Source organism: Alnus glutinosa, chromosome 5 (assembly GCF_958979055.1).
Source record: "Alnus glutinosa chromosome 5, dhAlnGlut1.1, whole genome shotgun sequence".
NCBI lineage: Eukaryota > Viridiplantae > Streptophyta > Magnoliopsida > Fagales > Betulaceae > Alnus > Alnus glutinosa.
Genome location: NC_084890.1, coordinates 26,442,809 through 26,467,279, shown reverse-complemented (window position 1 = coordinate 26,467,279; position 24,471 = coordinate 26,442,809). Strand labels below are relative to the sequence as shown.

At 35.1% G+C, this 24,471-nt stretch overlaps 1 protein-coding gene across 1 annotated transcript; it reads left to right on the top strand.

Annotated features, from left to right (window-relative positions):
• Nucleotides 1-1,600: 1,600 nt before the first annotated feature.
• Nucleotides 1,601-3,017, top strand: LOC133869176 (peroxidase N-like). Its single transcript, XM_062306131.1, has 3 exons — nt 1,601-1,657; nt 2,287-2,458; nt 2,801-3,017. Exons 1-3 carry the CDS (start codon nt 1,601-1,603, stop codon nt 2,956-2,958), a joined length of 387 nt encoding a protein of 128 aa, XP_062162115.1. The 3' UTR covers nt 2,959-3,017.
• Nucleotides 3,018-24,471: the final 21,454 nt, after the last annotated feature.

Genomic DNA, 24,471 nt, shown 5'->3' with positions numbered 1-24,471 from the left:
TCCCCAAATCTTTATATGGGTACCATCCCCAATCCTCCAAACCAGCCCCTCTTGAAGTAAATCCTTCGCCGATAAAATGCTACGCCAAGCATAAGAGGGACGACTACCCAAAGTGGCCTCTAGGAAGGTGCTCCTTGAAAAATATTTGGCCTTAAGAATTTTGCCTGCCAAACTATGAGGAGAATGTACAAGGTGCCACCCTTGTTTTGCTAATAAGACCTTGTTGAAACACCGCAAGTCCGGAAATTCCAAACCACCTTTCGATTTGGAGAAGCTAAGTTTCTTCCAACTCATCCAATGGATCTTGGAAGTATTATTCTTGTGGCCCCACCAGAATTTCTGCATCAAAGAATTTATCTCGGAACACAAACCCACATGAATGAGAAAGACACTCATACTATACGTTGGGATTGGCTGGATCACAGCTTTGAGGAGGATCTCCTTACCGGCCTGAGAGAGAAATTTTGTCTTTTAATCATGGAGACTCTTCCACACCCTATCCTTTTGAATTCCCCCATCCGAGATCTTCCCACAAGAGCAAGTAAACCCAAATACTTATCATACCTTTGTGTGCTAGGAACGCCAGATATTCGATGAATGCAATCCCGAGCTTCTATGCTTGTGTTGCGACTAAAAAATAAAGAAGTTTTTTCTTTATTTAGCTGCTGGCCCGAAGCCATTTCATAGCACTCTAAAAGACTAGACAGTGGCCCCCAATCACTAGAAGTGGCCCTGCAGAATAATAAACTATCATCTGCAAAGAATAAATAATTCAACTGAGGCCCCTTTGGAGAAGAAGGGACCCCCGGAAGATACCTCGATGACTCAACTTGATAGAGAAGCGAACTAAGCACTTCAGCACAGATGATAAACAGGTACGGTGAGAGAGGATTCCCTTGCCGAATCCCTCGAGAAGGCTGAAAATTCTCTAAAGCTTGCCCATTAATAAGAAGGGAAAACCTAACTGATGATATACATTGCATAATTAAAGAGCACCATTTGGGAGCAAAACCCAATCTTTTCATAACCTCAAGTAAAAAACCCCATTCGACCCTGTCATATGCCTTACTCATATCCAACTTCACAGCGACATACCCTATTTTTCCCCAATGTCTAATGTACATAGAATGCAAAGTTTCATAAGCTGCAAGGATATTGTCAGAAATCAAGTGCCCAAGAATAAAGACACTTTGATTAGGGGAAATGATAACAGGTAAGACAACTTTGAGACGGTTAGCCAAAACCTTAGAAGTAAGTTTATAGATAACATTACATAGGCTTATAGGTCGAAAATCCGTCACCGAAGTTGGATTAGATTATTTTGGGAATAAGAACAATGAGTAGCATTTATATATCTCCATATCCATATTTCCGAAACGCAAGAAATTGGAAATAGCACGACACACATCTTCACCAACACTGGCCCAATTTTGTTGATAAAAAAAGGCCGAAAAACCATCTGGACCAGAAGCCTTAAATGGACCCATTGAAAATAAAGCAGAACTAACCTCTTCAAGAGAAGCCGGTTTGAGGAGCTCAGAATTCATCTCATTAGTAATCTTCGAAAACAAACCCAAGAGACACTCCCCCATCCCCACCGATGGAACAGCCTGAAACAACTTTCTATAATAATTCAGGAAAGCTTGTTCAATACCAGGTTGATCGGTGCAGGTTAGCCCATGCATATCCATGATTTGCTTAATCTGATTCTTCTTCCTACATACGTTGATTAACACTTGCATGGAAATACTTTGAGTTTTTATCCCCAAACTGAAGCCACTCTTCATCTGCCTCCACTTAACATCCTCACACTCAATAAGATCATTAACTTCATTCTGAAGTTGGGAAACAACCTCCACATCACCAGCATTCCCTACATCCTGTAAGTCACTCAGTTCCTTATTTTTTTGTTCAATCAAATAGTCCGTAGGGTCTGCAGTTTTACTACTACACCGCCGACATGCGTGACTACTTTGATGAACATGCCATTAGAAACCAGTCTAATATTATCTTGCAACATTAAACAATAGTTTATTTAAAAAATTTAAGCTTTTGAGATAACTGAAAATTTAACATAGTATCAGAGCAAAGGTCCTAATTAATTCTACAGATTTTCCTCACATTTTAGTTAAATATTCTAGATCTACTTGTTGGGCCGGCCTCACTTATTGAGAGTTTGAATCCACACGTACGTGAGGGCCGGATGTTAGAAGATACTTAAATGATTAAATAATCCATCACTTTCTATTTGTTTTAATCTTATCATGTTCTATAATATGGTTTAAGTTGCAGAGTGGAGGACCTACATGGAGGGTTCCATTGGGCAAAAGAGATGGACTAGCGGCAAACCAATCTGGAGCAAACAATGGGCTTCCTGGTCCAACCGAGGCACTAGACAAAATCATTACCAAGTTTGCAAATGTAGGTCTCAATGTCACAGATGTGGTGTCCTTATCAGGTACAGAATTAGTTTCACATAAATTAATTACACTTCAAATTTCACTACCATTAATACATGCCATATATCTATGCAAAATTAAGTAGAAATATTGCCTGCTTCTTCAAGAAGATGTCTCTCAAAGTCACCAAGCTCATCATGAAGTCGCCTCCATTAGAATATTAATTTTCTGATTAGAATATCAAAGCCAGATTGAGGTTATGAATTCGAACTCTAACCCTAAAATTCACTTCGGCCCATTTTAGTTTAATATGGTGGTATATATTTAATGGTTAAATTCATTCATTCTTACCGACTTAAATGAACCAACTTTTTGGGATGTCTTATGTTTGTTATGTGTAGGAGGTCATACAATTGGACAAGCAAGGTGTATCACCTTCAGCAATAGGTTGTCTACTCCAGACAGTACAATGGAAACAAGCATGATGTCCGATTTGCAAACTTCGTGCCCCTCGAACAGTGATGGAAACAACACAGTAGCCCTGGACCGAAACAATTGATGCATTCGACAACCACTACTTTCAGAACTTGCTCAATTCAAAGGGCCTTCTTAGTTCCGACCAAATTAATTTTGTTCTCTAGTGATGAGGCACTACAAGAATTGGAGCATTTTGACGCGTGTCTACAGTACCAGTTACTGTAGACACGCGTGCAATTTGACACGTGTCCTATGAGACACGTGTCAAATTGTGACACATAAACAATTGGGCGCGTGTATGTTATACACGTGTCCAATTGGACACGCGTATTACATACACGCATCCAATTGGACACGTGTATTCTGTACACGTGTCCAATTGGACGCATGTAATTATACTCGTGTCCAAATGGACACGTGTACAAAATACACGTGTCCAATTTGACGCGTGTACTAATACACGCGTCCAATTAGACACGAGTATTTAATACACGTGTCCAATTGGATGCGTGTATTATTACACGTGTCAAATTGGACACGTGTATTCTGTACACGTGTCCATTTGGACAAGAGTATAATTACACGCGTCCAATTGTGAATGTGTTACAATTTGACACGTGTCCCGTGTCAAATTGGACGCGTGTATTATTACACGTGTATTCTGTACACGTGTCCATTTGGACAAGAGTATAATTACACGCGTCCAATTGTGAATGTGTTACAATTTGACACGTGTCCCCTAGGACACGTGTCAAACAGTTAATTTTTCAGAAAAAAAAAAAAAAAGAAAAAAAGAAAAAAAAAGTGTTGTGTTACTTTTTTAAAACAAAAAAATTCAAAGAAAATACTCCTTATCTTATTAACCATACAAATCAATGAAAATACGGTGTACATAACTTATACACATAACATTTTCTTTGAAAACTATATGCTATATGTAAATTCTATGCTTGGAACTTATAATTTTTAGGCTCATTATTTATATATATATAGTATACTAATAATTATGTAAACCCTAATATATAAAGTATATACGATTAGGGTTAGGGTTTATAGGTATATATAATATATACACTTAGGACTATGGGTTAGGGTTTATATGTATATATAATATATATACTTAAAGCTATGAGTTATAATTTAATTGATTTTACATTTTATGAATAATAATGTCAATATATTTTTCATGTGTTATTATTGTACACTTTTAAATATATATATATATTAAATCATGAGCAGTTCAAAATTAGATTGTTCCGATATATATATATATAGTTATAGTTATAGTTATAGTACATTTACTTAGGGTTCAGTTTTATAGCTATATATATATATATATATATATATATATATATATATATATATATATATATAGTATATACTTTTGGATAGAGGATTAGGGTTAGGGTTTATGACTAGATATAGTACGTACCCTCATGATTATAGTTTATAGCTATATATAGTCTAGCACTTAGGGTTAGAGTTTAATTTTATGGTTAGGTTTTAGTTTTTATTTTTTATGGTTTTAGGTTTTAGTATATATACTTAGTGTTAGAGTTTTAATTTATAGTTTACGTACAGTTTAGTTTTAGGGCTGCATGGGCTGCATGGGCTGCATGGGTTTGTATTTGTACTTACTTGAATAAATTATATATATATTTATTCATATAATATTATAATATAATTTTTTTAAAAAAAAAAAAATTAAAAGGTATATACATATATATATATATATATATATATATATATATATATATATATATATATATATATATATATATATATATATATATATATATATATATATATATATATATATATATATATATAAGTAGTATATACTTTTAGGGTTATGGGTTAGGGTTTATGACTATATATAGTACGTACCCTTAAGGTTATAGTTTATAGCTATATATAGTATATACACTTAGGGTTAGAGTTTAATTTTTTGGGCCATTAAATTATTATTTTTTAAATAATATATATATATATATATATATATATATATATATATATATATATATATATATATATATAATTATTTTTTTATTATATATATATAGATATATTTATTATTTTTTAAATTAAATACAATTTCTACTATGGGGGACGTGTATTTAGGGTTAGGGTTTTTTGCTATATATAGTACATACACTTAGGGTTATGGTTTTTTGCTATACAAAATACATACACTTATGATTAGGGTTTATATGATGAGTTCTATATATATATATATGGTATACTCATAAGTACGTAAACCCTAACCCTAAATTGACATATTGTACTATATGCATAATTAAACCAACTTTGTGAAGCATATATGTAGACCCAAATAAAAAAATAAAAAAAAATTTGCAACATGAGTTTATGTTTTAGTTTTAGGGATTAGGGTTTATACATGTGTACATGCAGTACATGCACTGCATGAACTTAGGGTTGCATGGGTTTATATAAAATATATTATATATATATATATATATATAAAATATATTTTATATATAATTATAATATATGAAAAGTAGTGTGTGGAGACGTGTATTTATATACACGTCTCCAATTGTTTGGCCAGATGCTGTGCGGGAGTTCTCCCGCGCGCCACCTGGCCAAACAATATATATTATTTATGTTTAAAAAAATTAATAAATTAAATATATATTATATTATTTAATATATATATATATATTTATATATAAGAAATGGGTAGCTTCCAGAGGAAGCTACCCATTTCTTCTCTCTTGCTCTCTCTCTCTCTCTCTCTCTCTCTCTCTCTCTCTCTCTCTCATTTCTTCTCTCTCTCTCTCTCTCTGTCTCTCCGGCGAGCTCAGCCGGCCGGCGTGGTGAGCTGTCTGCCGTGGCTCCGGCGTCGTCACCTCTCCCTCTCACCGACTGTCTCTCTCTCACCGACCTTCCCTCTAGCTCTCTCGCTCTCCCTCTCTCACAGCCGGCTCTCTCTCTCTCTCTCTCGCTCTCCCTCTCTCACAGCCGGCTCTCTCTCTCTCTCTCTCTCTCTCTCTACTGGGACGTCCCTCCGGCAGCTTGGCTAGGCCGTCGGTTCCATTTCCTCCGATCCGGTCAGTGGCTCTCTCTCTCTCTCTCTCTGTGTTCAGTCGCCGGTAGTTAATAAGCAGATATATATACATGTTATATGTTCTTAATATTATTTGCAGATAAATTTAGTGTTATATATATATACATTTGCTAACTTTTTTTTTTCTTTCTCCATAATATAATCCGAATATGCAGGTATATATATATAGAAGGAGCCCTAAATCCACAACCTACCGTGAGTGAGTAATTTGCCCCTTCAATTTGTATTTCTTTTTTTTTTCAACATGTAAATGAAATACTAACTATATATATATTGTAATAATTTGGACATTTGTTCTTGATTGATAATTGTAATAATTTTTGGACTGTGTTATATTTTTTTTATTGCAATGTTGTTGAATTAGTGTAATTTGTAAGCTTAAATTTCTGTTTTTTTTTTTTTGGGGGGGGGGGGGGGGGGGGGGGTTTCATGGACTAGGTATTTCATTTTTGCTATAGTTTGTGTTTTTGTTTTTAACAATACTGCATGTATTTTTGTGTTAGTACACATTTGATAATTTGAAATTGTGTAGGCGTTTGTATTTTTGTGTCATTTAGTGTTATATGTATTTTTATTTTTATGAAAGCCATGTTCTTTTTTGCCATGTTGTGTTTTTTTTGTTTTTAATTTTTCCTGTCCTAATTTTTTATTTGAGAGGTTATATATATAGATATTTTTGAATGTGTTATTATGGATTACAATGTTTTTTTGTTAGTCAAACAAAATCAATCAATGTCCGATATTAGTTTAGCGTTATAAACCAACGATGACACTTTTGAAAATAATAAATGGGACAAACAAATAAAATGGGTACGAATAAAATAAGATAAAAATTGAAATTGACCGTCTACTTTTAAAGAAATACTTAAACTCCAACCCTAAACTTTATATCCTAAAATCATAACCATAAAACCAACACAATACTAAACCCTTAAATAAACTCTGAATCCTACACGTTCTAAAAAAAGAAACCCTAACCCTAAAAACAAAAGTCCTAACCTTATACCCTAAACCCTAAACCCTAACAAACCCTAAACCCTAAAGAAAAGGAAAAAAAAAAATCCTACACTTTCTAAAAAAAGAAACCCTAACCCTAAAAACAAAAGTCCTAACCTTATACCCTAAACCCTAAACCCTAAACAAAAAGAAACCCTACACTTTCTAAAAAAAAAAACCTAACCTTAAACCCTCCTAAACCCTTACAAACCCTAAACCCTAAACCCTTACAAACCCTAACCCTAAACCCTTAAGAAAAGAAAAAAAAAAACAAAATCCTACACTTTTAAAAAAAAAAAAAAAAAAACAAAAAAATCCTACACTTTCTAAATTTATACCCTAACCCTAAACCCTAAACCCTAAACCATAACAAACCCTAAACCCTAACCCTAAACCCTTAAGAAAAGGAAAAAAAACAAAATCCTACACTTTTTTTTTTTTAAAAAAAAAAAAAAAAAAAAAAAAAAAAAAAACCTAACCCTAACAAACCATAACCCTAAACCCTTAAAAAAAAAAAAACAAAAAAACAAAAAAATCCTACACTTTCTAAATTTATACCCTAACCCTAAACCCTAAACCCTATACCATAACAAACCCTAAACCCTAACCCTAAACCCTTAAGAAAAGGAAAAATACAAAATCCTACACTTTTTCTTTTAAAAAAAAAAAAAAAACCTAACCCTAACAAACCATAACCCTAAACCCTTAAAAAAAAAAAAAAAAAACAAAACAAAAAAATCCTACACTTTCTAAATTTATACCCTAACCCTAAACCCTAAACCCTATACCATAACAAACCCTAAACCCTAACCCTAAACCCTTAAGAAAAGGAAAAAAAACAAAATCCTACACTTTTTTTTTAAAAAAAAAAAAAAAAAAAAAAAAAAAAAAAAAACCTAACCCTAAACCCTAACAAACCCTAACCCTAAACCCTTAAGAAAAGAAAAAAAAAAAAAAAAAAACAAAATCCTACACTTTTAAAAAAAAAAAAAAAAAGCCTAAACCCTCCTAAACCCTAACAAACCCTAACCCTAAACCCTAAACCCTTACAAACCCTAACCCTAAACCCTTAAGAAAAGAAAAAAAAAAAATCCTACACTTTTTTTTTTTTAAAAAAAAAAAGCCTAACCATAAACCCTAACAAACCCTAACCCTAAACCCTAAACCCTTACAAACCCTAACCCTAAACCCTTAAGAAAAGAAAAAAAAAAAAAAACAAAATCCTACACTTTTAAAAAAAAAAAAAAAAACCTAAACCCTCCTAAACCCTAACAAACCCTAACCCTAAACCCTAAACCCTTACAAACCCTAACCCTAAACCCTTAAGAAAAGGAAAAAAACAAAACCCTACACTTTTTTTTTAAAAAAAAAAAAAAAACCCTAACCCTAAACCCTAATAAACCCTAACCCTAAACCCTAAACCCTTACAAACCCTAACCCTAAACCCTTAAGAAAAGAAAAAAAAAAAAACAAAATCCTACACTTTTAAAAAAAAAAAAAAAAAAAAAACCTAAACCCTAAACCCTAAACCCTAAACTCTAACAAACCCTAACCCTAAACCCTCACAAACCCTAACCATAAACCCTAAACCCTAAACCCTAAACCCTAAACTCTAACAAACCCTAACCCTAAACCCTCACAAACCCTAACCATAAACCCTAAACCCTAAACCCTAACCCTAAACCCTAAACCCTCACAAACCCTAACTATAAACCCTTTTTATAAAAAAATAAAACTAATTCTTACACTTTCTTAAAAAAAACTAAAACCCTAAACTCTAACCATAAACCCTTTAAAAGGGAAATAAATTCGTACACCCCATGTTGCGTGACATGCTCAACTTTTTTACACGTTTATTTGTTTGACGTATGATTTGTCTTGTCCTCTTAACCCTATACAGAGGAATATGGACAAGTCTTGGATGTCAGCACCTAGGGGTACGACACGGTATAACGACGGGTGTAGGACGTTTGTGGCATTTGCCGTTAGTAACTGTACGGCCGTCGATGGAAAAATTTACTGCCCATGCAAGTATTGTCGAAATAACCAGCGTCACCCTCCAGATTACGTTCTTGCTCACCTGACTGGAGGTAGGGGGATGAATCCGGGCTACAATTTGTGGTATATGCACGGCGAGACTACGACTGGGTCCGCTATTCCTGGTCAGTGTTCGAGTTATCACAGTGGCACAGATACTGCTGCCTGTAGCACTGAACATGGTGAAGTCACAGAACAGGAGGGTGTCGCCGTGGAACAGGATGATAACATGCACGCCATGTTGCGTGACACCTTCGGCGTGCACGATGTTCCTGAAGCCGTCAGTACTCTTCCTCAACAAGAACAGGATGATACCTCTTGCGGGGACGCATTGAAGTACCAAGAGCTGTTAAAGACCGCCGAGAAGCCCCTTCACCCTGGTACAAAGCATAGTAAATTGAGTGCTACTGTAAACATGTACAATTTGAAGTGCGTTGGAGGTATTAGTAACAAGATTTTTTCAGACATTCTCGAATTTATCAATCAATTGTTGCCTCCTTGCGATGAGGCATTGCCAGATAACAAGTATGAGGCGAAAAAGTTTTTAAGTGGCATGGGTTTGGGGTATGAGAAGATTCCGGCGTGCCGTAATGACTGTATGTTATTCTGGAAAGACAATAAAGAATTAGATTCATGTACCGTATGTGGAGAGTCTAAGTGGAGGGCTGATACACATGTAGATGATGATGGTGAGATCATATCAGCGAGAAAAAAACGCCCGGTGAAGATCTTGAGGTGGTTTCCACTCATCCCACGGTTGCAGAGGTTATTCATGTCTGAGCATACTGCGCCCCATATGAGATGGCATGCAGAAGGCCGCACTAGGGATGGCGTATTGAGGCACCCGGCCGACGGTGAGGCATGGAGATCGTTCGACATTTTACATCCAGATTTTATGGCAGAGAGTAGAAACGTCCAGCTTGGTTTGACAGCAGATGGATTTAATCCATTTGGGAACATGAGCACATCCCACAGCACATGGCCCGTAATGCTTGTGCCGTACAATTTGCCACCTTGGATGTGCATGAAACAGTCGTCCTTCATCCTTTCCTTGGTTATCCCTGGACCGAGCTCACCAGGTATGGATATTGATGTTTACCTTCAGCCATTGATTGATGAGTTGCTGGAACTGTGGAATGTAGGGGTACGAACATTCGATGCTTCAAAGAAGGAAAATTTTATTATGCGATCTCAGTTGATGTGGACGATAAACGACTTGCCAGCGTATGCAGATTTATCTGGTTGGCCTAACAGGGGTGCGAAGGCATGTCCTTGCTGTATGCAATCGACGCGTTCTATACGCTTAAAGAACGGATGCAAATTTTGCTATATGGGGCACAGGAGATACCTGCCGCCTGAACATCTGTGGCGGCTTAACAGGAGGACATTTGACGGTACTGAAGAATTTGACAGCGCACCAATTGTGCCATACGGATACGAGGTTCTCCAACAGTTGGACGGAGTTGTGTTTGGGGATGAGACCGCGGGTAAGAAGAAGAAACGGAAGAAGCGGAAGAAGGGTGCAGGGAGTTCCGATGTTATATGGAAGAAGAAAAGTATATTTTTCAGATTGCCGTATTGGAAAGACAATTTGCTTCGGCACAATCTTGATGTTATGCACATAGAGAAAAATGTCATGGACAATATACTTGGCACTATTTTGGATATAAAAGGGAAAACGAAGGACAACTTGGCAGCTCGGCTGGACTTGCAGGAAATGGGGTTGAGACCTAAGTTGCATCCGTTCATGGCCGCCAACGGTAAAACGTATATTCCCGCTGCCTGTCACACAATGTCTAGAGAGGACAAAGAAAATTTTCTGAAGGTTCTTCGAAATGTTAGGGTCCCGGACGGATACGCTTCGAACATTTCACGATGTGTTCGGCTCAAGGACCGTACAATTTCCGGCTTGAAGAGCCATGATAGCCACATACTGATGCAACAGCTTCTCCCAATTGCACTGCGTAAGTCATTGCCTGATAAAGTGGTTAGACCTCTTGTGGAGATTTCTGCATTTTTTAGAGGCATATGCTCAACAAAGCTATCACAAGAAGATATGGACCGACTGCAGGGTGACGTCTGTATCACTTTGTGCAAGCTAGAACAGATATTCCCTCCAGGGTTTTTTACCAGCATGGTCCACTTGGTCGTGCATCTTGTGCACGAGTGTAGACTGGGCGGACCCGTGCAGTATAGATGGATGTACCCGGCAGAGAGGTAAAATTCGGCGTAATATGTAAATAAATATTTTTATTTAATTGTAATCCTAATTGACGACAATTAAATTGTCGTGTATGTGTTTAAACCAGGAGTCTGGGGAATTTCAAAAATAATGTGCGCAATAAAGCAGCTCTTGAGGGGTGCATTGCGGAGGGGTACATAGCGACCGAGCTGGTAACGTTCTGTTCAAGGTATCTGAATAACGCACCAACATTCCACAACAGGCCTCAGAGAAATCCTGATGGATCCAAGGGAGCGGGCACGCGTGTTACCATGAACCGGTTGATAATGCACCAGATTCATCGTTATATTGTGTTCAACTCTGAAGAGTTTCACAATTTGCGGACGTAAGTAGTCCTAACCTTATATTTAGCAGAATTCGAATAAAAGTATTAATAACAATTATTACATAATTGTATACGCTGAATGTAGGATGCACAAAGACGCGCTTAGGCGATCATGCACTAGGGGTCGCATTACGGAGGCTCTTATTGAAGCACAACATCATGAGCAGTTCTGCGAATGGTACCGTGCATATGTAAGGAAATAGTTGTAAATTTGAAATTGGATAAATTTATGCGGGTTCAATATAATTACCCAATGTGATGTTTACTATTTGTAATTAAAAGATAGGTCGATGGCCTGGACGATCAACGTAGGGAGGAATTGGGCCACAAGTTGGTTATGCGTTGTAGAGGGCTAAAGGAGACAGCGGTGAAGTACAACAGGTACGTGGTAAATGGAAAATTATTTCGCACGCTTGCTCATGATATGGGAAGGAGGATTCAGAACAGCGGCGTATGTGTTCCTACCGTTGAAGGCGAAACGTACTACGGGCAGTTAACCGATATATTTGAGGTCGAGTACTATGACAGGACTACGTACGTCCTATTTAAGTGCAATTGGGCAGACCCCACGATGGACAGAGGATTCACAATAGACGAGTATGGCCTAGTGTTTGTCAACTTCAATCATCTCGTCCACAGGGGAGAACTGATTCAGGACAAGCCGTACGTGCTTACATCTCAGGTGGATCAAGTATTCTACATAGAAGATGGAAGAAACCCAAATTGGGTTTGTGCGGTTAGGACCAAACCGCGCAACGTGTACGACGTTGGACAGGGGGATGAGAGTACTGAGGATGGTACAACCTACCATGAGTGCGTACCGCTCGTACTAGCCACTGATGACCTACCAGATACGAATGATCAATTCGAGTACGACAGGCCCGACATAGATCCGATTGAAGCTCCCGTGATACAATGATTGATGTATTTGTTGTGAGTATAATTAGCTTGAACTCAATACACTTGACTGATATATATGTATTGTTTGTACAATTCGCTTGTACTCAATACAAATTTTTATTAATTGCATAAATTTCGTTGTTCTTTATTATGTTCATTAAAAACATATTAAAAAAACATATTCTAATTAATTTGTCTGCATTTGTTCGCAGGTATTGATGGACCAGAGACCCCCTCATTATGCGTATCGGGCACCTAGCCCACCCGTGCCCCCCATGACCACGCCCACTGTTTCGACGGCATTGTATTCTGCAGCGTGGCCACACCACCCAGACGAGTCTTATAGACCATTGTTGCCGGGTACGGTGGCCGTGCCCACGTCATTTCACGGGCAGACCAGCACAGCTGGACCTTGCAGCTCTCCATTGCCGGAGCTGCCGACATTATCTCAGATAGGGTTCACCCAACCGGGTAACGCCTATCGATGGTGGGTGAGAGAGGGGATGGGGTCACAGGGTTATGCGCCGTACTTTCCGTATACGTATAGTGGACCTATGACGTGTAACCCTGATAGTGAGACGCAGGATGGTAGATTTCCACTGTCACAGACCGGGGAGATGCAGATGTCGGCCGTGGGGTTGGGACAGATACCGGCACAGGCGGCGATGCCTGGCCAAATTTTGGGGCCGAGACAGATGCCAGCATCGAGGGCGAGTCAGGGCCCAAGGCATGTAGAGAGCCAGATGCCTTTATCTGGTGAGAGCCAGATGCCACTTTCCGGTGAGAGTCAGATGCCAGATGTGGGGGAGAGCCAGAGTACCCATGAGGAGGACGTTGCGATGTTGGGTACCGATCAGTTGGCCCCCGGTAGTCCCCCAGGATATGGATTCAGATGATAATCAGCAGGATCCACAAGCCGGAGGGGTTGGCGAGGAGGTTGCGGGCGACCCAGCGACCCAGCACATACGGATTGAGCAGATTCAGTTGATGGGTAAGTACATATTTAGACATCCTTAAAACTCATATTCTGTTACCAAAATTTTTTTTTTTGGTTTTGAAATAAATAAATATTTGATTACAAATTGTTTATATATATATATATGTTCTTTAATCTTATGATTAAATGTTGAATATTTCTTTCATTAGGGTACAACCCAGACGGGACCATTTATTATGAGGTGATTGACGACCCATCGATAAACTGGGTCCTCCCGAGGGGGAAGAAGGTTGTATTGCAGTACAATGCTGCTATACAACCTGTAGGACGGGCCTGCAATCGATTTCGGCAGGCTGAGGGCAAGCTGATCAGGAGTGGGTCCTACATACACATGCGGGACGAATGAGCGAAGGTAAATAGGCAGATTAAGCACGCAATGTGGGACGCGCTGATGGTATGTCTATGAATATAATTTAATTATTTATTTGAATTAAACTTGAGATTAATGTTTTTCTTGAAGTTTTTAAACCTATAAAAATGTGTTGAATGTGCAGGAGGAGTTCTATCTACCTGTATCAGTAGACGCGCGCAGGGCACAACAGGAGGCTTTATGTGATATTGGCCGTAAGCACCGCTCGTGGAAGTCGAGGTTCAAAACCAAACTATGTATTAGAGACGGTGACACGCCCGAGAGTATCCGTGCGAGAATGCCGGACAATTTTTTTGGCAACTATGACGCAGAAGATGTAGAGTTCCTGCTGAGAGATTGGTGCCGTGAGCAAAAAATCGTATGTAGGCCAAGAAAATGTTGTGGTTTTTTAATAACAGTTTATTTAATTTTAGTTTTAATTTAATTGTGTCAATGTTTACATTTTTATTTTCATGTTAAATAAGTAGGCAACCTCTGAACGGATGAAGAGGCTGCGCGAGCAGAATGACCTTCCTCATTTTACGGGATCTAAAAGTTATGCCAGATTTAATCACGAGGAGGTATGAAAATATATATGTTTATGTTATATATATTTGTTGCTAATTGTTTTTATTTTTCTTTATACTATTTTTTTCGCTATCTGTTTGTTATATATGTCAACTGCATGACGACAGACATGTACATCTGGCACGCCCCCCACTCGCGCCGCGTCGTTCGTGAAAACCCACACAAGGAAGGACGGCACTTACGTGAACGAACGTACACGGGTCCTATGCGTATGCTACTGATTTAATTTACTATTATTTTTAAAATTATGTGTGATTTGTCATTATTCAATATATGACTTTTTCATGTTGACGACGTACAGGAGAGGATGACGCAGAGTTTATCCAGTGATCCAGCCGCCACGCAAAGCGTCTCCGCAGACACGGTGCGTTGGGCACCGAACGACGCTTACGAACAGGCGGTTGGGAGGCCTGAGTATGCAGGGAGGGTTCGGCAGGTTGGGCCGAACGTCACACCTGTTCGGGGGACATGTTTCTCATATAGGCCTCGGTCACAAGGGGGACCATCTCAGGGCACGTCTCGGGATTGGGCCGAACACACTCGGAAGATGGAAGAGATCCAAGCGGAGCTACAGGCTGAGCGAGCGAGGAATGACCTGTTGGAGCAGCGCCTGCGACAGGTTGAGGTCTTCATGTCCTCCATGGGAGCATCAGCACCATGTCTTGGTACGCCTTCACCTGCACACGTAGGTAGTACGTCGTCTGTTAGTAGTGCATCTGCAGGTATGATTTATATTGTGTGTAAGACAAAATTAATTTCAATTTGTTTTAATTACCCCTTTAATTTTGCAAGTAATATTATATACTTTAATTGTCTATATTATTTGCAGGTAATTCGACAACAGTTGGTACGTTGTCGCCTGTTGGACGACGGCTGAGCCAGCATTCCATTGTCGCTACACCTTCGCCCGCTACACCATTCCTTGCGCAGTAATCGCCGGTTGGCGAGAACACGCCTGGGATGGTACCTCCTCATTCGCAGGGACGCCCTTCAGATTTGTAGATATTTTGTGTAATTAATTTTTATGTGTAAATATTTGCTTAGTTAACGAGTACGTTATTAACTTATAATTTGTGTAATATTATTTTGTGCTGTTTTTCGGTAAAATCAATATTGCGTTATTTGTGGTCGGAAATAATAAAATTTGAAATAACAAAAAATTATTATACCAAATAATTTTAAATAACCAATACCAAAACTAAATTGAAAAAAAAAAAATCCAAATTGGATTTTTTATTTAATTAAATTTTTTATTTAATTATTTAATCGTATTTTTAATTTAATTTAAAAATACAATTAAATAATTAAATTAAAAATTTATTTAAATGAAAAATTCGATTTGGATTTTTTTATAAAAAAAATAACCAATTTGACACGTGTATTACAATACACGTGTCAAAGTGTCTTGACACGTGTATTGAGATACACGTGTCAAATTTGACACGTGTATCTTAATACACGTGTCAAATTGGTTTGACACAAATATTTAAAATACTCGTGTCAAACGGTTTGACACGTGTATTAAGATACACGTGCCAAACCAATTTGACACGTGTATTGAGATACACGTGTCAAATTTAACACGTGTATCTTTGACACGTGTATCTCAATACACGTGTCAAATTGTGCACTTAATGTCGTGCACATTTGACACGCGTCTTACGCTTGTCAAAGTGCACGTGTCTAAATGTTTGACACGTGTACAGCACTGTACACGTGTCAAACTGCACGTGTCAAAATGCTGTATTTTTTGTAGTGAGGCCACTACAACAACCAAAAGCTTGGTCCAAAGTTGTAGCAATAATTCTGATCTTTTCAAGGCTGACTTTGCAAATTCCATGATCAAGATGGGGAATATAAGTCCACTTACTGGCTCAAGCGGGGAGATCCGCAAGAACTGCCGGGTGGTGAATTCATAAACTTTGCAAAATCTGTAATCACACATAATATAGTTGGACTTGGTATATATTATAATAATTTGGGGCATGCATGTAATGCATAGTACTTATAATGGAGGCTCCATTAGTACTCATATAATCAGTGTGATTCAAAGATTGTCTATATATAATTACCACTTGGATATTTACTTTTGCTAATTAACCACCAAATTTTCAAAGAATTTTAGTTAAAACTGAAAAATTGATTCATATATGGAGGTTTCATTAATAGTTTCTAGATGGCCAGACCTTCAGATCTTATGCTTAAATAGGATCACATATATGGTCAAACTTAAGCATTATAATGCAGATGCATGGTACTAGTACATAAACTTAATCAAGGTGCATGGTTTTTAAATTGTGATCAGATCACTCTTTTCTAGCTAAATAATAACTCAGTCAATTTCAGAGAGGTTCTCTTCTCTATTATATCCATGCATTATACGAAACTATTCAGTTGGATGACTATACAGAGAGTAATCTAGCTAGAAAGCAAAAGCTTCAGTACGTAGTAATTAATTATGGCCAAATTTAGCAAAATATATAGTAAAGAATGATCCAAAAGGCATTTATCTTGAGGAAAAAAGATTCAGGGTTATATAATAACATTGTGATAGAAAACTTGCAGGCTTTGTCAAAATATGAAATTGTGTTATAAGGTTTTTTTGAAGATTAGAAGTGTTGGAATTTTCCATTAACAGGAAAATATATATATATATATAAGTCAGATAGGTCTCCAATCTTAAAAGGACATAAATTTGAACAGTCTTTACAAACGCATTGCTAGTATTAAAAACTTTGGTCTGCATATATATATGGCTAGCCTTAATTAATTTATCATGATACAAATTTCAGGTAAAACTTACTTTTGAAAATCGAAATTTGCAAGGGAAGGGCGCCTAAAAACTTACATATACATGATTAAGATTATACTTAAGCCATGTGTGTGCATGATACCCAGGATCATAAAATACCACCATGGTTTTGAATTCGATGTCCACAACAATCCACTCGATCAATCCCATTAGTCGTCCCCTCCACGACTTGAATTCGTGATGCGGTACGTGACTCATATATTCTAATATATATATATATACCAAATGATACAAATTAACTTTCAATAGAACTCACCATTGAAAACTTACTTGCAAAGAGATCAAGGGTGACTAAAAACTTATATATACATAGTTAAGATTGCATTTAAATCATGTGACACACTAGGATCATGACCCCGGCCTTATTGATAATATTGAAGCAAACATCAACTATCAACGACAGAGCACTAGCTAGGGGGTTGAAAGGGGGCAAATGATCCTGACCCACCTAAATAATTATTATATATGTAGGTTTTTAACAAATTTTTTGTAACTGGAAAGTTTTACTACTTAATTATTGAGAGATATTTCAATGCATGTTTTCTACTATTTATGTAGTTGGATTGGCGAGATGTATGTGCCATTTTTTAATATGAGAAAAGATATTTTTATATTTCTTGTACATTAATTTTTTATTTAAATTAATTATTAAATATGTAGGACTCATAAATTCAATGGTTGATTTTTTATTTTTTATTTTTTTAAAAAAGAAAAAATGTACGAGACTTTATCATGTCTCATTAAGTATGTATACGTGCATTTATGTTTGAAGTGAAAGAATATAAAAGACAATTGGCAGAATATATTGGGAATGTGATTTTTCAACCTTTTCTTGGACATTTTTTTTCCAAACTTTCTTTTGATGCGAGCGTAGAAGCGACTCTTTTTGTTTGAATTTTCTTTCTAGTGAAACCAAACCACTAAAATTTTAATATTTATTAAATTTCTAAGCTCGTTTGGCAACCAATTCTTTTTTTTCCTTTCTTTTTTATTTTAAAAAAATATTCAAACTCCTTTATTCACACTACCAACCTACTTTCTTTCCTTTTTTTCTTATAAAAAATTCAAAATTCCTTTCATATTTATATCACATCAATCAATTCTTCTTACTATTTTCTTTTTCTTTTTTTTTTTTAAAAAAAAAACAACAAAATTGTTCAGCAATTTTAAAATATATTAACTCGTCGATGACAATTAAATAAATTAACTCTAAGCGTGAAAAAATATATTACAAGTAATATTTATATATTTTAAATGATGATTAAATTTTGTTGAATTATTTATTTATTTTGTTATTATATTATTTAATATTTTTATTAATTTTTATACAACTCTATTTTTTAATCTTATTCCATAAGAACCAAAATCCAAACTCCATCACTAAAAAATATATGGTTCATAGAGAAAAAGAAAAGAAAATTACTCATTCCACCACTTCTAATTACTTCTAAACATGCCTCCAAAATCATCCATACTTATTCAAACACATGTTCCTTAGGTTGAAACATTAGGACTATATATGTCCGTCAGTAATCATGCATCCTGGTCCCGGCCCTCTCTCTCACCAAAAAGTAAAAGGCCAAAAAAAAAAAAAAAAAGGAAAGAGAAGTTCTAGAAAATTGCTTTAAACAATTAGGGCTTGTTTGGTAAATTATTCACAAAATTTTCATTTTTATTTTACTTCTTCTAAAAATATCAAATAAAAAACATTCTTATTTTTTTACACTTTTTACATCACATCAATAATTTTTTATTATTATTCAACCAAAAAAATTCACTACAAAACAAAACTTTTTTACTTTTCTATAAAACATTTTTAAATTTTCTATCATATCAATCATTTCTTACTACTATTCAAATATTCAAATAAATATTCCAATTCACAATCACTTACTAAACAAGTCCTTAGTCTTCCATAGACTTGTCTACCGTACGTTATTGTCAAAACGAAAAGTCCATTCAAATATATATATATATATATATATGCTAAAATAGTTTCTTACTACTTAATTAATTACAACTTGCAAGTTGTAATTAATTAAGTGTGTGCATGCAATTACCACAAGCAGAATCAGGAATTTTAGTGCGAAGTGGGGAACTTAAATAAAAAAAAAAAAATTGGAGAGGAGGAAATTAAATTTGAAGGATCTATTTCACAATATATATATATATATATATATATATATATATATATATGATGGCCGGGCATCTAATGCATGCTTTCTCACAGTGGAGCTTATTAATTATCAATTGATACAAAAATTTAAACTCTTCAAAATTGACTAATTTCCCCAAACTTGCATGAAAAGCAAAGAATTCTGTACACAAAAGTTGGCCAGGCCAGGTCTAGTAGTTTCTAGATTTTATTTTTATTATTATTATTATTATTTAATTAAACAAAAACATGATACGAGGTCAGGGTGAATCAATTGTGACTATTTTATCTTGGCGTGATCATAGTAGCACCTACTCGTTGGAAACCAGTAACAAAGGGGACCTGGCCTAGACAGTAAAAAACAGTAAACGCTTCTTCAAACTCGGTTGAATCACCATATCATCTAAAACTCAAGGCAACTAACACTAGCTAAACTTGTATGGAAATTCTCATTACGGATTTCGAACCCATATACGCCCAACCACTTAAACATCGATATGAGCTTCCTTTCAGACCACTTGACCACCATGGACTGATTGGACTCAATGGTTGGTAGTTCTAGAATTGAAGACCCGGAAAGAGCATGAATATTCCAATTAGTGAGCTACTAAATGAGCAGCTGTAGTAAAAGGAGGCCGGGAGTTTCGCACAAGATCTTAGCCTCCTAATTTGACTATCCGTACATCAGTAAAGAATACCCATGCCAAATTGGAAGAAAAAAATCGACAGAATTTTGTATAATTACATAATAATTTTTTAATTTGTATCTCTTGATTCGGATTGATGTATGCTACTCATACTAACCACAATACATGTTAATTCACAATATTTCAAAAGCTGCATGCAAAAATAAAATAATAAATTTAATTATTTAATTAATATTTTAACATTTTTTTTATCGTGTGAGTTTAAACTCCACTCAGTAAGTAAATACATCACATAAAATATTTAACTGAAATTAGAATAAATGTAAACTCAAGATTCGAATTAAGACTTCTACTCTACTATCATATTAAATTACTAGTTAGTTATATATCTCAAAAACTTAAACAAATAAAAATATAATTAATTAATTAATATTTTAACAATACAAAATTAGCTTCCGACTACGAAAGTCATGGATGAATTCTTTGATAGAAATCACGCCGATGAATACGCTCCAACTCAAATTTGTCTTATGCAATGTTTCGCAATTACGTGAAACTGTTTTGCTTCTCAAATTTGTCTTATGCAATTTATGTTTGGCAATTACGTGAAATAACTGTTTTGCTTCGTTGAAATTCTCGGAAACCAAACAAAACCCACAAAGCAAACAAAATTGGACTTGTTTGTCCGATAGGGGAACAAGTATACTGCACCACAAGGCTGCTGCAAAATTGGACTTGTTTGTCCGATAGGGGAACAAGTATTCTGCACCACAAGGCTGCTGCAAGAGTTGTGGAAAACTGGTTCTCTTGACGCAAATTAATAATCTCCTAATTAAGTGGCGTGCAGTGAAATAGTAGTGTGGTATGTGTGTCTATATATATATATATATATATCTCGCAATAATTTAAAGAGATAAAGCATGAAAGAAAGATAGAGATTAATTTAAAATAGTTTAGCTTATAGTTTATGTTAAGATTTTTTTTCACCTGGATACTTTATAAGTCATGGTGTCTACTCTTCTCTCAAGGAGTCTTTTGAAAGTGAGTAAGGCTCATGCTCTTTTACATAGTATTAGAGCCACAAGTTTTTTGCGATGATGAGTCTTTCCCTCTCCTTGTTGTCTACATGTTTGGTTATTAGTTGCCACACGTCAGGAGGCGTGTTAAAGTGTCTCACATCACTAAGATTTCTTTCACCTGGGTACTTTATAAGTTATGGAGTCTCCTTTTCCCTCAAGAAGTATTTTAAGAGTGAGCAAGGATTATGAATTTTCAGAGTCTACGTTTACATGTACGTTAAAGTCTTTGTGGCTATATTTTCCCTTGATCATTTGATTATATACAATGTAACGCTCTAGTTAAAAAAAAAAAAAAAAAAAAAAAAAAAAAAAAAGAAGAAGAGATAATCATGTCCCTATTTTATAACTAAATGGAGAGAATTCAAATTCTTCGTAATTAAGCTTGTCGATCCATTTGATCAAGTCTAAAATTAGGATGGTTAAAATAAAATAAAAAAAGGGTCCAAAATTAGGTTCTTTAATTTCCACTGTCATTTAATAGAATAGAAATTAGCTACCCAAAGAAGGGATAGGGACAGGAATGTGGGACACATGCAACAACGTATTTAAATTTGGATAGAGGCTCGATCGATTGATTAGATCGTGGGCTAGCCGTTAATCTTTCGATCTTTCTGTTGCAGTCCATATGTCCATATCGAACATGATTTTTTTTTTTTGAATACCAGCTGTTGATGTGATAGCTGTTAAGTCACGGAGAATATTTAATTTATATTTTAATAATTTTTTTTTATGTGTGGTTTCAATTCATTCTTAATTTAAGTAAGTCTTAATACATAAACATTTAATTAAATTGAGAAGTGAATGATGTAAATAAGGTTCGAACTTAAGATCTTAATTTGCTATACTCTGATACTTTATATGTTAAACAATCACTTATTCTAAAAGTTTAATTAAGCGAATAGAAAAAAATAAATTTATTTAATTATTTAATTTATATTTTAACAATAATATATATGTATTAATTCTCTATTATATTGGCTAGATTTAGTTAGATGGCTTCTTCTTCTTCTTTTTTCTATTCAGGGAGGGTCGTCTTTCTCATTCTTGATCCGAATGGAAGAGAGAATAAGAGACGTTTTAGCTAGCTACAGGGAAGGAGCCAGACATTTTAATGGGCCAGAAGGTGCCAAATATTTTTTTTTTTTTTTTAAGTAGGGATTAAAGTATATATATATATATAAAAAGCCAAATTTTAAGTAAATTAAACATAATCCAGTTTTTATATTTTTATTATTCCCTTCAAATTAAATATCAATAAGCAAAATTGAAAAGAAAGTTTTTTGGTAAAAAAAAAAAAAAAAAAAGTCTTAGTTTCTGTACTAAAATTAAGAAATTTCAGTTGAATGAATTGTGTGCTTCTTGGCGTTTTTGCATGGTTTTACTTAGATGACATAACTCTTGAAGTTAACATTCTCTTACTCCTTTTGTTAAAACAATAAACTCTAACTAACACAGTAAACCACTAACTGTTATGCTAAATACACTATATTCTACACAAAACACATTATGCTAAACGCAACACAAAACAAATGAAATGCATATCTTCTAGACTTTTCTAATGCTATCTAGCTATATTGAAATGAATCCTCATTTTACGTTATCTTTGTCACGCATCGTTAGAAAATTAGCTTTGTTAGGCTTGTGACTCTTCGAGTCCCCACCTGTTTTCTTCCAATGCACTGCTTTACTAAACCTCTTTCATGCATTTACTTGGAACAAAACCTTTACAACTTTGTAAAACTCCTTTCATTATTACTTTTCTCAGACATTTCTATTGCTACCTATAAAATATTAAAGGAAAAAATTTTGATAATAAAGCTATCGTTTCAAATGAGATGAAATCAGTTGAAGAGATGATAAAAGGAAAGGGGCCAAGGGGCCAAAAAAAATTTTAAAAAAAAAAAAAATAAACCTTTTATTTTTTTTATTTTTTTTACCATAAAATTATTTTCTTCTTAAAAGTTTGCTTCTTGTTTAAGCATGAGCTAGAGTCCCATTTGCCACATTGAGAATATTAATTTTAAGATTATTAGAGTGACGTAGCGAAAGCGAGTTGGTGAAGGCTAGGCCCGAAGGGAAAATTGTGTCTTAGTATTTACTCCGCAAAGTTTCAACACGTTGAAAAGTGAAAACCAAGAACTGAAAAAAAAAAAAAAAAAAAAAAAAAAAAAAAAAAAAAAAAAAAAAAAAAAAAAAAAAATTATAAAGAAATTATAATTATAATATCGAATAGTCCATATATAGTAACAAAATAAATGTGACCTTAACGAAAAGGTCAAGAATTTTAATTAGTAGAAAAGAAAAACGTACGTTCAAGGATCTTGCTTTTTCATCCGCACAATAAGAGATTGGATGTCTTGTTCATCGATCCTTGTCCAAATTAAAGTCCTAGTTGTAGTGTTACCTAATCGTTCAAAAAATTAAAGTCCCGTGGGTCATGCCGATCTTCTAACTAATGTTGATGATTAATCTCAACCAACCGTCGAATCAATCTTTATTTTTTTAAAAATGAAGGGAAAAAAAGTACACGTAATGTTTTTAAACTAAAACTTAATTCACAATGACCTACAAAAAAAAAAAAAAAAAAATACTTAATTCACAATGTTTTCCTCCCCCGAACTAAAGAAGGCATCAATGTCCGATCCCTTTCAAGCTACCAAAAAAAATTACAATGTACCTTTTTTATCTTGCAAAAAGACAAAATGCCCTTAATATTTTTTTTAATAAAATAAAAATACCCTTAAAAATGAGAGGAAAGAAAAAAAGGTGGGTTGTTGTGGGTCATCTTCACACAAGACCCACAGCCAATTAATGTTGTGGGTCTAGTAACCCACGGCGGCGCCCGCGGGCCTTGTACACCGCAACAATGTCATCGGTCTAACGAGGATCCACATCAACTTTCAAGAGTATGTCATTTGGGAACATTGCAATTTTTTGGTGGGAGAGAGACATTCATGAAATCTTTAGTTTTGGAGAATATTGCAAATTGAGCCATCGTTACGTTATAGGGGGATGTATGTACTTTAATTTTTTCAAAAAAAAAAATTAAGAATTGGTTTGGATTACCAAATATGGTTTTTAGCATCAATAGTGTTACTCTTTACACCTATTTATATATCATCGGTTGACGTAATGTATTTTAAGTAGTTTTTTTTTTTTTTTTTTTTTTTTTTTTTTTTTTTTTTTAAATGAAAAGCCACTTTAAAATACACTACTAATGTAAAATGAGTAAACAGTAACAAATAACAATAGTAGTCTTTTAGCATTAGTAGTCATTTCTAAAAGTATTCGTGTCCTCCATTAATTGAAATTGAATCTTCTCTATGTTCAAAGAGTTCTCACAAAAGATTGTTAGATCGAGTCCACTATACATCGAATAA

Excerpts from the sequence above, each read along its gene's own strand:
- LOC133869176 (XM_062306131.1), top strand. The coding sequence starts at position 1,601 with ATGGAACAGCCTGAAACAACTTTCTATAATAATTCAGGAAAGCTTGTT. Across the intron at positions 1,658-2,286 it reads GAAAGCTTGTTCAATACCAG|TTGCAGAGTGGAGGACCTAC; the intron begins GTTGATCGGTGC and ends ATATGGTTTAAG. Across the intron at positions 2,459-2,800 it reads AGATGTGGTGTCCTTATCAG|GAGGTCATACAATTGGACAA; the intron begins GTACAGAATTAG and ends TGTTATGTGTAG.